The sequence below is a fragment of the Poecilia mexicana genome, unplaced genomic scaffold (assembly GCF_051168715.1).
Source record: "Poecilia mexicana isolate PSO_F unplaced genomic scaffold, ASM5116871v1 scaffold_19, whole genome shotgun sequence".
NCBI lineage: Eukaryota > Metazoa > Chordata > Actinopteri > Cyprinodontiformes > Poeciliidae > Poecilia > Poecilia mexicana.
Window position 1 is genome coordinate 25,375,600 of NW_028263388.1, and position 13,197 is coordinate 25,388,796.

At 38.9% G+C, this 13,197-nt stretch overlaps 1 protein-coding gene across 2 annotated transcripts in view; it reads left to right on the top strand.

Annotated features, from left to right (window-relative positions):
- The window catches only part of llgl2 (LLGL scribble cell polarity complex component 2), a 110,487-nt gene that overhangs the window by 74,832 nt on the left and 22,458 nt on the right, over positions 1-13,197 (top strand). For both annotated transcript variants that reach the window (XM_088001104.1, XM_088001103.1), the window contains 4 exons: positions 11,404-11,615; positions 11,883-11,950; positions 12,041-12,194; positions 12,666-12,770. In XM_088001104.1, the coding sequence (XP_087857230.1) occupies positions 11,404-11,615; positions 11,883-11,950; positions 12,041-12,194; positions 12,666-12,770 (539 nt within the window). The remainder of the gene's footprint in view (positions 1-11,403; positions 11,616-11,882; positions 11,951-12,040; positions 12,195-12,665; positions 12,771-13,197) is intronic.

Sequence of the window (13,197 nt, forward strand, 5' to 3'; positions counted from 1 at the left end):
ATTGTTTAACATTTAAATGCAAGATTTTAAGGAGCTGGCAGTGTTGTGTTCAAGACCACCTAACCCGAGACCAAGACAAGACCAAGACCAGAGCATATCGAGACAAGACCAAGACTTTTAGGGTCCGAGACCAAGTCAAGACCAAGACCAGCGGCCTGTGCTACATGACACAATAAAATGTAAAATATGATCAAAATTACTTCTCAAATTGATCTGAAAGATCCATATTCACATAAAAACACCTAGATATTAAATACTTAATTAAATTAATCAATATTAATTTTGCTTCCATCTCTGTGCTACAATCCGCGGTGGTCTCGTGTCATCCTTAAAAAGATAACGCCCTGGGTGTTTGCCCATATTATTGCTCATGTCAGAAACCACCACTGTCTGCACCATTAAACATAGCAATTGAGGCAATGCCCTGACGGTAAATAACGCTCAACTATGAAGACTGATCAAGGAGCAACAAGCAAGAAGTAACCAATCACAAGACGCTCACCGTGACTGTTCTCACCCTCTCTCCCACTACATGAAACCAGATAGTCTGACACCATGGCAGACTACCATTACAGCTGCCACTTTGACCGAAAACAATCAAAGAGCAATGTGCATGCTCTGTGTGCTCTTTCGTTCTTGTTTTATTTATTTGTTAATTAAAAAATGTCAATGTACATAATTAAATAAAATAATGATGGCTGCTGCAGTGTACGTAGGGGATTACAAGAACAAAGAAGAGTGTTCTGTCAGGTCAGCATATGCTGTCAGATCGTCATACGCTTAGCACAAACTCACGGCTATATCTGTCAGACACGTCTTTACTATATAATTTTATTTAATTAGCAACATAGAATCATACGTAGATCATTATACACTTTATTAACAGTTGTATGGCATCTTGACTTAGCGGTTAAGTAGGTTAATGAATTTTACACGGGCGTGTGTTGTAGCTGACTCCAGCTGCAGCCAGACCCTGCTTTAAATACAATTTGAAAAAACAATGCATGTATATCTATATAGTTATCATGGAAAACAATTTAATGACTTATTTTCATCATAACTTGTTGTGTATGGTGAGCTGACAACTCCTCTGACTGTCGGACTTCTTAATGCGCAGGCATGGTACTCACTGCATGTATGCTATTCTGACAGCGTATGGTAATCTAATGGGCTCTTTGCACCTACGGCGTTGACGTTACATCTCCAGGAGCTAATGCGGCTCACTTGTTTCCGCTTTGAGTTACCATGACTGGTAGAAAAGACTAAGTCGTATTTCAGATGCAAAAAACACAATACTATGAACGTTGTTGTCTTTCTAATATGATGAGCTTTTAAGTTTTCATTAATTTCCAAGCGATCCTGAATTAAGAAGATGGTGCCTTGTAAATATTTGTCACTACCAGTTAAAGCTAACGCTGCACAACACAAAGTTTGCAGCCTTCACTTCACTCCGGATCAGCCTAAAAATACCAGGGATACGGATGATAAATAAAGGAGCCTCCCTGAGTTATTTCCATGGAATCACTTCTGTATTCAGCCTGAAAAAGCGAGTATATGGGAACGAGAGAGCAGACCAGAGCCAGACAGCCAAGCAACTGATCCGCCTGTACATACTGCTGTAAACACCGTCCTGAGCACTTCACAAGAAACATGCAAAGGTAATAAAACGAAATAACACGGAGACATGAAGCAACACGGTCATATTTTTCTAAAAGCAGCAACTTTGAACCTGAACAGCTGACAGAGCTGCGCTACTGTCAAGCTATGAGGCTTGTTGTGCTTCGTCGTGCTTCGGAAGTAAAAAGCCCGAACCGTAACCGAACCCCGTTAGTCTGACACTAACGACAATAAACACACAGTATACTTGAAAATTAGGTAAAAACATTGTCCGTTAGAATGTTTAGATACTTAAATAGCACATTTTTACAAGATCAATATCCGAGAATATTGCCTACTAGCATAAGCTAACGTTAATGTTAGCCACAAAGTTTAAGTAAAACTCACCTTCATATCACTAAATGTATAACGAGGCATAAATCTTAAAACCTTTCTCCAGCTGACTTGTTGGGGCTTCGGATCGATGTACACACCTTGGCCAAGCCCTGAAAGCACCTATTGTAAAAGGCCATTTTCAATAGATCGGAAACAATCGAGCCGTTTTTCCCCAAACGCGGAAGCTGAGGTGCAAAGAGTCCATAGAACGACTCTCAGTGACACTCCAGTCCTATCTAATAAGTAAAGAGACGAGCAGATGAATCATACTGTTCCTGAATGTCACTTCACTATATTGCAGACTTTTGGACACAGCGTTGTCCCATATATGCGACAAGTCAGTCAACATCTCCGCACAATAATTCAGCGCAGTGACAACTTTTTTCATCACAATGCTTATGTGCGTCTGTACAGCTAGCTTTGCTAACATCACGTTAACGGAGCTTACCTTCTTTGAGCTACTTTTCTAAGTGACGAAAAAAGTAAGACGTCCCCACCGTCTGTGAAAGCGAAGCGATGTTGAGTCAGCTGTGGCCATCGGATTTCTTATGATTTATGCAGCGCTATTATATTACTGACGATTAAACATCTTATGCTGCTGAGAGGAAACCACTGTGCCTGTCTCAGAGCGCCGCGTGCGAGTGAAAGGTGGGGAGTGGGAAGGGAGAGAAACAGAAACACGTATTTGGCAAGTCACGTTATTGCTTGGATTTTAATTGGTGCGTTTTGCATCCACTGAAAACAAAGATGTTAACAAATAAACTAGATAGTGTGCTGTATGTTTAGTGGTATTTTAACAGTTGCGGTCTCGACTGGTCTTGAAATAAAATGCAGAGTCCTCAGTGTCCGAGACCGAGACAAGACCGAGACCAAATGCGGTCGAGTCCGAGACGAGACCGAGACCATCAATAAATGGTCTCAAGACCGGTATCGAGACCAAGACCGTTCTCGAGTACTACAACACTGGGAGCTGGCAAGTTTACTTTGCAAAACTTCAAAGAACAATATTCATAGTTGGATTGTTTTGTTACCATAGCAACAATGTGATCCTGTGAGTTTAATCTTTGAATTTACAAATCCAAATTAGTAAACTGCTATTATAACTTATTGCTTTTTAGGCTGGCCATTTAAACTACTCCCTTCTCCCATATTTCACTAACTCTAACACAGAAGCTGTTAGAGGTGCTGATGATTTTACCAGCTAGAGGGACCCCTAAGTCAAAGTCTGCGCAGGGCCTCATGCAACCTTGGACCGGCCCTGCACAATGAGCAAATCCGCTGCACTGCGCAGAGATGCGCAACAAACAGGAGATTTGGCTTTAGTAGTTGTTCCATTTTGTGTCTGTTGAATTTTAATCGTCACAGAAACTATTCTGGTTGGTCGAGTTCATGGGACTCGACCGTGTCTGGAGTTTCTCAGATCTCCGTGCGGCCGCGCGTATTAACTCTTAAGTGGAAAACGCATTTGATATGGTTTGATGCATCGTGTAACCGGAAAAACAATACAAAAAATAATATAAAATCAACGTGATGCGTGACTCTGATTAGAGCGTGAAAGCTCCTCACCGGGCTGAACCTGCATGATGAGGTTAGCGCTGCTCGTTATCCACAAATGCTCCGGCCAACCGGAACCACAGACATAAACTTTACAGGGAAGACAGACACACGCTGGACAGCGTGTTGAGATGTAAACACACCGCATATAATTGTTTGTTCACAAAGATAAATCATTCTCACCGCTCCACAACGCGCCTCTGAATTCGCTACAAGTTATTCCTGCGGTTCACATTGAGCTGCACAACCAGAGCTAACGCGGTTGTTAGCTCTAGGTAAGAGTTTTAAAGGATCATAATTCCTCACAGTAAGTTGACGTAAATATACATACAGGTCAGCCTGTGTCCAGTTTGAGTGAAAGGAGGCGCGCGCGATCCCGCTGAGGTAAAGCAGCGGCAGCGCGCGAGGCAAAGCGCAGAGGCGCCAACTGTGTGATTAGTCTGCGTGCTGCTGGCTTAAATGCATAAACTATAAACCTATCTATTATAAACCTATCCTTGAGTATAAATCTGCTCTGCTAGTGAAATGCTCAGAGCAACAGAGACGCAGCCCGGCTTTAAAAAGAAAAAGCAATTTTATTATTATTATTATTATTTAAACAAGCAACGCTTAACCTGGCGGCGGGGCCAGTAAAACATGGCGGCCGCCAGGCTTATAATACACTGGGGGAAACCCTGGTATTCAATTATGCCGCATAAACTGATCAGTAGATTATTGCGAGGGGACGCAAAAGGGAAAAAAATTCCCCATGTTCACTGGAGGGCTCCGTACTGTAACGCTCTGAAAACGGGGAGATCTTCTTGTTGTTTTAATTTCCTGGAAGCAGCTCTTTAAAGATGTCCAGAAATGCTCAGAAATTATAGCTGTTCTTGCAATAGTTGTGTTCAGTGACAATCATGGTGAAAGCCTTTTCATGAATTCAAACTTGGTGAATCTCTTCTGGACATTTTCATAGTGGGTGATGGCTCAATTCATTGTGGTCACCTAAAAAAAAAAAAAAACCTAAACAAAAAACAAAAACAACGTGATCTTAATTCAGCATTTATTTAAATACCATTCCAAAAATGTCCCTTGCTGCCCACTGTCAGAATGGTAGACTGGCAGACTAATGTCTAGTTAACATGACTGGTTGCTATAAAGTGCAATACAATTATTTCTTAATAAAAGTAGCATAATAACTAGAGCTGAGCAAAATTATACTGATCAAATATTTGTTTGGCAGAAATTCAGACAGACTGCCACTGTTGTTCAAATTGCATCACTTAATGTATAGTTTTAGGCACATGAGTGTACCTTTTCACTTAATGAGCATTCAAAATTATTTCCAACCAGATACTCTGACTTATGGATGTTTGCAAGAAGTTTATTAATAAATAAATAGATTAAACACCAGTTTTACATTTGACAACAGTTAGTTGTCTAGAACGTAACTTATTAACTCATTGCTGCTTCCCCTTCCCCACTTACCTGTCCCTGCCCACCTCCCTTCACCTGGAGAAAATAGTAGCATAAAAATGACTTACCTAAGTCATATTGGGGAATATTTTATCTGCTTCTTTCTCTTTGGTCAAACAGGGGCTTCTTTCTCTGGTGTCTGGTCCTCATTATCATCCTCCACTCGGTAGCATGTTTTCATTAGACACATTTGTCCTCCCCCCACTTCTCACCATGTGTCCTTAGGCTAAAATGGGTCTTCATGTGGCTAAAGTCGGCAAAGCAAAGAACACAAGCATCATGTAACATCAGCCAAGTTGCTAAATAATGCACATAAAAGTTAACTTTGACTAACCTTACAGTAATGGAGTTTAATAACTTTAGCTAACATTAAATTACAGCCAGGTACCATTAGCTTGAATTGTTCATAGGTAACATTACAAAGAAAGAGAACATAGTCAATGTTGTTTTCTCAAAGAAAATGTGAAGTTAAGACTCCTACCTCATATGCATTAGGTGACATACTTCAGCTTCTTTTTAAACAGGAGGTCTGGCCGATATAACTTGTTAGATAGGCGCCACCATAGACATAATATAAGGATAGACGCCTCATGGACCGCTCTCGTCTATTGTCGCTGACGAGATTTAGGGCGGCCATCTTGGAGCGGTCCACCACTCCACTCAGCATTATGTGTTTAGCAGCACAATGACGTATCAGCGCATTTAATCGATCATAACACACTTTTTTGTTACTGGAAACCATATTCAAACATCTATCAAAGCTACATTTATAAACAATTGTATTTTTAAGTATGTTTTTAATACATAGTTCAGCATATTTAAATGTGTCCCACTTTTTTCCTACACTGCACCCAGATTCTCAGGGAGTTATATAGTAGAGGGTTGCATTTATAAGTACATACTTCTAAAGGGAGAGCAGAGGTCAACAAAGCAGGTAGGCTAGTCTGGCCTCAATTAGACGACTCAATCTGAAGCCAAGAGGGGGTTTCTGTAGAAAAGTCACTGATCCAATACAGCATGTTTTGTATATTTGCTGCCCAGGAATAAGTCTGGAAATTTGGCAAACCAATCCGCCCATAGGTCTAGGTCTCTGCATAAAATCTTTACGTATTCTGGGGGATTTACGTATTCTGGGGGATTTTCAAATAAAAGCAGAAACGTGTTTATCTAGTGTCACAAAGAATTTCTTTGGGATATAACATGGAATGCACTGAAATAAATAAAGGAACTTAGGCAATATGTTCATATTTATAGAATTGACACAGCCTATTAACGATAGTGGCAGATTATTCCACTTTTGAAAATCTATTTTAGTATTTTCAAGAAGTGGTACAAAATTCTTTTTAAAGAGATCTTTATATTTGCAAGTAACTTTGACCCCCAGGTAAGTCACGTAATCTGATTTAACTTTAAAAGGAAACTTTATATATGAAATCTTCCTGGCTTTAGAGTATATACTAAATAATTCACTTTTATGCAAATTTAATTTGTAACCCGAAATAGTGCCAAATTGTTCAAGTATAGTAAGAGCATAGGGAAGAGAGCACAAAGGGTCTGAGATATACAGCAGGAGGTCATCAGCATATAAAGATAATTTGTGCTCCTGATCAGCTCTGTAGATACCCTTAACATTGTCTTCTGCTTGCAACTTAATTGCCAACGGTTCAATTGCTAACACAAATAAAAGAGGGGACAAAGGACACCCCTGTCTTGTCCCGCGATGGAGTGGGAAATAACAGGAGTATAATTTGTTCCAACACACGCCATAGGCGAGGAGTAAAGTACCTGAATCCAAGAAATGAATTTAGGGCCAAATCCAAATTTATTTAATATGTAAAACAGATAGTCCCACTCCACCCGGTCGAAAGCCTTTTCAGCGTCAAGTGATAAGGCGTCTTCAGGGGTTGCAGTTGACTCCGTGTATAATATGTTAACAAATCTACGCAAGTTGAAAAAGCCATGCCTTCCCTTTACAAATCCTGTTTGATCAGAAGGAATAATATGAGGTAAACATCGTTCTAGTCTGAGAGCCAGGATTTTAGACAATATTTTTAAATCCACATTTAACAGCGAAATTGGACGATATGATGAACACTCAAGTGGATCTTTATTTGACTTCAATAACAAAGAAATAGTGGCTTGACGAAGCATTGGGGGAAGACATTACCAGTTAAATGATTCAACAAACATATCTCGTAACAATGGAGACAAACTATTTTTATATAGGTATTGAAAAATTCAACTGGGTACCCATCTGGTCCTGGAGACTTTGCATTCTGCATTGAGTTAATTGCCAATTTAATTTCTTCTACAGTAATCTGTTCCTCCAGTTGATCCCTGAATGTAGAGTCTAAAGTTGGGATCGCCATCTTTTCAAAAAATTTATCAAACAGTCCAGGCATTTTTAAAGATTCTGATTCATAAAGGTTAGAGTAAAACATTTTAAAACTCTCATTTATTTTTTGTGGATCTGTAGTGATCTGTCCAGATTGGGTTTTAATCTCAAGAATTAAATGTGCAGTTTCAGATCTACAGAGCTGATGTGCCAAAATCCTTGACGCTTTCTCCCCATGCTCATACCACATTCTCCTAGATTTAAGAATCATACGTTCAGACTGTTCAGTGGAAGTTAAATTAAACTCAGTTTGCAAGGTCAATCTTTGTTTAAACAAATCCGGAGACAAAGTTATAGAGTGCTGTTTGTCTAGTTGTGAAATCAGATCTGTCAATTCAGTTAAACGTTTACCTTTTGTTTCTTAGTATGTGAGCAATAGGATATAATGTGACCGCGTAAAAATGCTTTCAAGCTTTCCCAAACTGTACTAAAAGGTGAAATGTTCATTTTTAAGAAAAAATCAATTTGTTCAGGAATATATTGTACAAATTTTTTATCTGACAGAAGAAGAGGATTGAGTCGCCAAGAATACACAGAACGTTTGTCTGGAAAATTAAGTTCCAAAATAAGTGGGCTATGATCAGATATAACTATACTATCATACCCATGGCCACGGGCTACTGTGCCACCTTACCCGTTGCCGCCTTTCTACTGGGTAAGGTGGCACAAGTGGCCATGGGTGCCACGGGCTGCTGTGACCTCATTCTATCTGTTTCAGATAGAATGTAGCATATGAATAACTTTAGTTCAAACAAATAAAAATAAAATATATCTTAATTAAAACATAATTCTCATACATACTTAAATACAATAAACGATAAAGACAATACCTGCACTGAATGCATGTCAGATGGGACCTCTTCTGCGACAGCTGATAATGGCTACCACTAGGTACCACTACAACTGACACTAGTGTCGACATACCATGGTATGTCAGTGCTGACAAGTTCCTGTCAGTTTTGGATTATAATTATTTTCATACAACTACCTTAATATAACGCAATTACTAAACCGGGTAAGTTCACTAATATTGACTTATTAGTTAATATTGGTGACAGTGGCAACATGAGATATTGACAATTCCAGAGTGACATTATGTTCAGCATGGTTCCATGACAGTTCACAGGATGTCATAAGTTCCCAAGAAAGTAATAGACCAGGCAGCCACTATAACTTTCAAAGTTTTTTTTTAAGATAATGCAAAGTTTTTGGAAAACATGTTGTCATAATTTTCCAAAAATGCCTGTTAACCAGTTTTAAAGAGTTATTACTTGTTATTATTTAATAAATGTAATATCTGCTATTTTTCATTAATTGTGAAGTTCATTCCAGATTTGTGCGGCATAAATGAAGGTTGGTTCTCCGTGTTCATTTCTGGTTCTGGACATTGTCTTTAAAGTTTTCTTATTCAAAGATGAGACGATGAATAAAATCTGAACTACAAAATGCATTTCAATAGCATTTTCAAGGCAGCAGGAAGACTTTCACTTTCAAGTTAAACCACCTTCAAATTTTTTACACTGAAGTAAGTCAAAACAGAAAGTATGTACACCTCAAAAACTTTGACAATGTGTGAATCCTAAGCAACATTAAGACAAGATTGTTACATATTTTTGAAAATAAAAATTACTTTGGGTTATATTTAAGATGGAAATGCTTTTTTAAATGAAAATTGTGCTGTTTACATATTATTTTAATTGGCAGACATGTTTCAACATTTTTAAAAGTTTGTCACAAAGTATATGCATAGTAATTGATTTGTCAATATTTATTGGCCGTTGTATGTAAATATTTTAAACAGCAATAACATAATTTAAGTTTTCAATAGCCAAGAACTAAAATATTTGTGTATTATAAAATCCCTCTCTGAAAACAATTGAAGTCTTCTGTAAAATTCATGTTTAGTCAATGTGTAAATTTACTACATCAGGATCACATAAAATATTATTCCTCCATGAGAAATTATAATATTTCATTATGCTTACATTTTTTTTCAAACTTTATTAATTTCTACATTATAAGTTTTACACAACTACTACGCATTTCCATCTTGGCCAAAGCCCTATCTGGCAACCCAACGGGGTTCAACAGGTTCCACTGTAACAGTGACACTTAGTGGTAGATTCAATTACTTTGGCCATCTTCCTTCAATTAAATTAAGTGAAAAATATTCAAGGTGTTAAACGGATAATTAACCAATACAATTACCATTGAAAATAAACAGGCAATATAAGTAACACGTTTTCCAAAAACTGGCATTGCGATCTCCCAAAACATCGGCACCAGTTGTGACAGCTCTGAAACCTTCTGGACACCTAACGGCAGCTCTAGTGGAAGCCAGACTCAGTTGTTGCAAAGGTGCCAAAACCAATGGCATCCCTGATACCTGTTGCGTATTGGATTAATTCAAAGACGAAAGGAGTCGGCTGGATTATTCAGATGAACTTTAGTGAATAAATAGGATGAACAAATCATACATGATATACAAAAAGTGTAGGAATTCAGCTAACATAAGTCTTTCTGCGAAAACCCCCCCTGAAAAACTCTTTCTTCTTTGTCTGTCTTCAATCCCATGATGATTGAAAGCATATCCCATGATGTCTTAAAGCATGATGTCTTAAAGCATCATGGGATATGTAGTCTATTTGCCGAAGCCAGTGGCAACCATGGTGGCAATGTCTATGGTGGCAACACTGGCAGTTAGCCCGAAAACAGTGGCACTTGTGACCAATAACGGCAGGTGTCAGCGGAAGTGCCAGTATGAGATTCCGAAGTCAGCAGAAGTCAGCGACAACACTGACAGCTAGCCCCGAAAACAGTGGCACTTGTGGTGCCTAATGACACTTGCCACCGGAAGTGCCATTAGTAGGTGCGGTGTTACGATTTGAGCTCGGCCCTGCTGAACAAGTTGGCAAACGAGACCATCAAGAATGTCACTGAATGCATTTTTGTCATGTGTTTAATGAGACAAAAATCAAAAAATCAAAGCCAAATAATTATTTTCAAATCATGTAGTACAGTTATATCAAGAGGCCATATAAAAGAAGCAGATGGTACAATGCTACTGTCGAGTTAATGGCAGAACATACAAAATTCATGTCTAAAATAAGCTTTGCTGTCATTTTAGCATTATTAGCAGCTTACTGCTTTGCTGTGAACCTCATTTCTATATAGAGAAGGATCTTACTCCTCAATCAAATAAAGTCTTTTGGAAAATTCCTCTTTGCTGCCAGAGGTTTCTGAAGCACTCCTCTTTAAGTGCTCCATGCAACAGACTTGCACTGATGTGGGAACATTCCCGAGAAAAATAAAATTGAACCAGACGCTTTGAAGATCCTCTGATGCTGGGGGATGGTGTAAGGAATCTTGTGCGTTAATACACTCTAGAACCGAATATTTTGACTTATCTACTTCTAACTTAGGCATTACTGAACTTGGGCTACAAAATCAATGCAAGGAAAAATGGCAGATTCACAAAACTGATTAGCAGAAAATCATGACCTTGTTTACCAGTTCCACATCAAATGCAGTGGAACTGCATTTGCAGAACAGTCTATTGATTCTTGTCTAGAATAAATTGCCTGCTCTAGACAAGAACAGGCAATTGAGAAAAATGAACAGACTGAAAAATATAACGCAGAATACAAGAATACAAGGACCGGGACAAATTAAATACAAATTTTTGCATTCCTAGACGCTCAAAGTACACAAAAAATGTATTCAAGGGCTAAAAAAGTGGATTTTGCATGACATGTCGCCTTTAAAATGAACCTGTACTTCAGTTTGATCAAAACTGAAGCACAGTTTTGCTGTATGGTGAAGTTTTCACCATACAGCAGGTGAAAACAGATCAAGCTTCTTTTCTGAACCATATGAATTGTGTGGTGAAACAAAGACCAGTGGCAATGATCTGCATTCAAATGTCTTCAGGTTGATTAACACATGATTATTTCTCTCATGCTCCCTCAGCTTGGTGTGGTTCTGAGAATCTCTGCGTGTCTTTGCAGGAGAGCCCAGCGCGCTGGTGGTACTGGTGGAGGAGGAGCTGGTTGTCATAGACCTGCAGACGGAAGGCTGGCCTGTTATTCAGACACCTTACCTGGTTCCGCTCCACAGTTCAGCCATCACCTGCTCCCACCATGTGTCTGCCATTCCCCTTAAACTATGGGAAAGGATTATTGCTGCTGGAGTTGTCCAGAACACTCAGTACTCAAAAAAGGTTCCCATGTTGGCAGGAAGTTATTTTTATTCCTTCATGAATTTAAACATGATCTGTTTAATTATTGTGTAATTAAACGCAATAATTACGTAATTATTGTTTCATCCAAGATTTCTTTTCAATAAACTAGACTTTCCTGTAATATTGAAAAGCTTTTTAAGCAACAGATCTCCATTCACTGATGGAAAAACTGACATTGCACAAAATATACTCTACAGTCATATTTTTCCTGTTTTAACATGATGGACTTCCTTGTTTTCCTGTTAGCCTTGGCCGATAACAGGAGGTCAGAACCTGGCCCCAGATCCTCCACAGAGGGACCTGTTGCTCACCGGGTCAGTTCATTTCTTTTTTTTCACATGTTCCACAAATCTACATTAAAATACAGCACATGTTAACAGTACATTCTTTATTGGTTCATGCAGACATGAGGATGGAACTGTACGCTTTTGGGATGCATCAGGAGTTTGCTTGTATCCTCTGTACAAGCTGTCCACAGCAGCAGTGTTCAGTGCAGATGCTGACCTTAATGACAACATGAGCCAAGGCGCTGAAGGAGAGTGGCCACCCTTCCGAAAGGTTGTGTGTTCTGCAATCTACATTTAGCTTCTTTAGAATGAGAAGTAGCAGATACTCAGTGGAAGGCTTTTTCTACTCTGGTGGTTGGGGTACTAATATGGAAACTTTCGATTGAAAGACTTTTATGTTCTGATCTAACAGTTTTTTTTTTTTTGTTTTTGTTTTTTTACATTATTTTCATGGTGCAGCAGTTGATAGCAGCAAGAAGATCCTGGGTTCAAGTCCTGAAATGGGGTCTTTCTGCACGGAGCATGCATGTTCTTTCTGTGCATGCATGGGTTCTTTCTGGGTACTCTGGCACCCAGACATGACTGTTTGGTTTCTTGGTCTCTCTTTATTCTCTTTAGTTTTGTGTGTGTGTACCCGCGTTCTGTGTTGCCTTGTGATGTATTGGCGAACTGTCCAGGGCGTACATCTCCCCCTCTCTTTTGGGTAATGGCTAAATATCCTGGTTGTGTCATTTCTTTACAGGTTGGCTGCTTTGACCCATACAGTGATGACCCAAGGCTTGGAATCCAGAAGATCCATCTATGCAAATATAGTGGCTACCTTACTGTTGCTGGCACTGCAGGACAGGTGATGACACACATAACATTGTTTGAATTTATTAAACACCTTGGCAGATCCCCAAGGTTAAAGATATTGTTGGAACAGCAATAGTTGAAAATATTAATGATATTTATCTTGATAAAGTGGACAAAAGTGAAAGACAGTTTGTACAAAGTCTCAAAACAAAACCTTAAAGTGGCATGAATATGGCATTTATTAAGAACATCATAGACTTGATTTCTGAGCCATTTACATGTACATACAATCTGTCATTTATAAGAGACCATCAAAACTGCTAAATTTCAGGATCTCTTATAACCGTGAAATTTAGGTTATAACTTGTTTAGGTTATAAAATGAAGGCTGTAATTATAGATCAACATAATGCCCCGTTTCCATCGGCTCTACTTCAGAGTGAACGGGTTTCCACAGGCCCAGTGTTCTGACTATCAGTG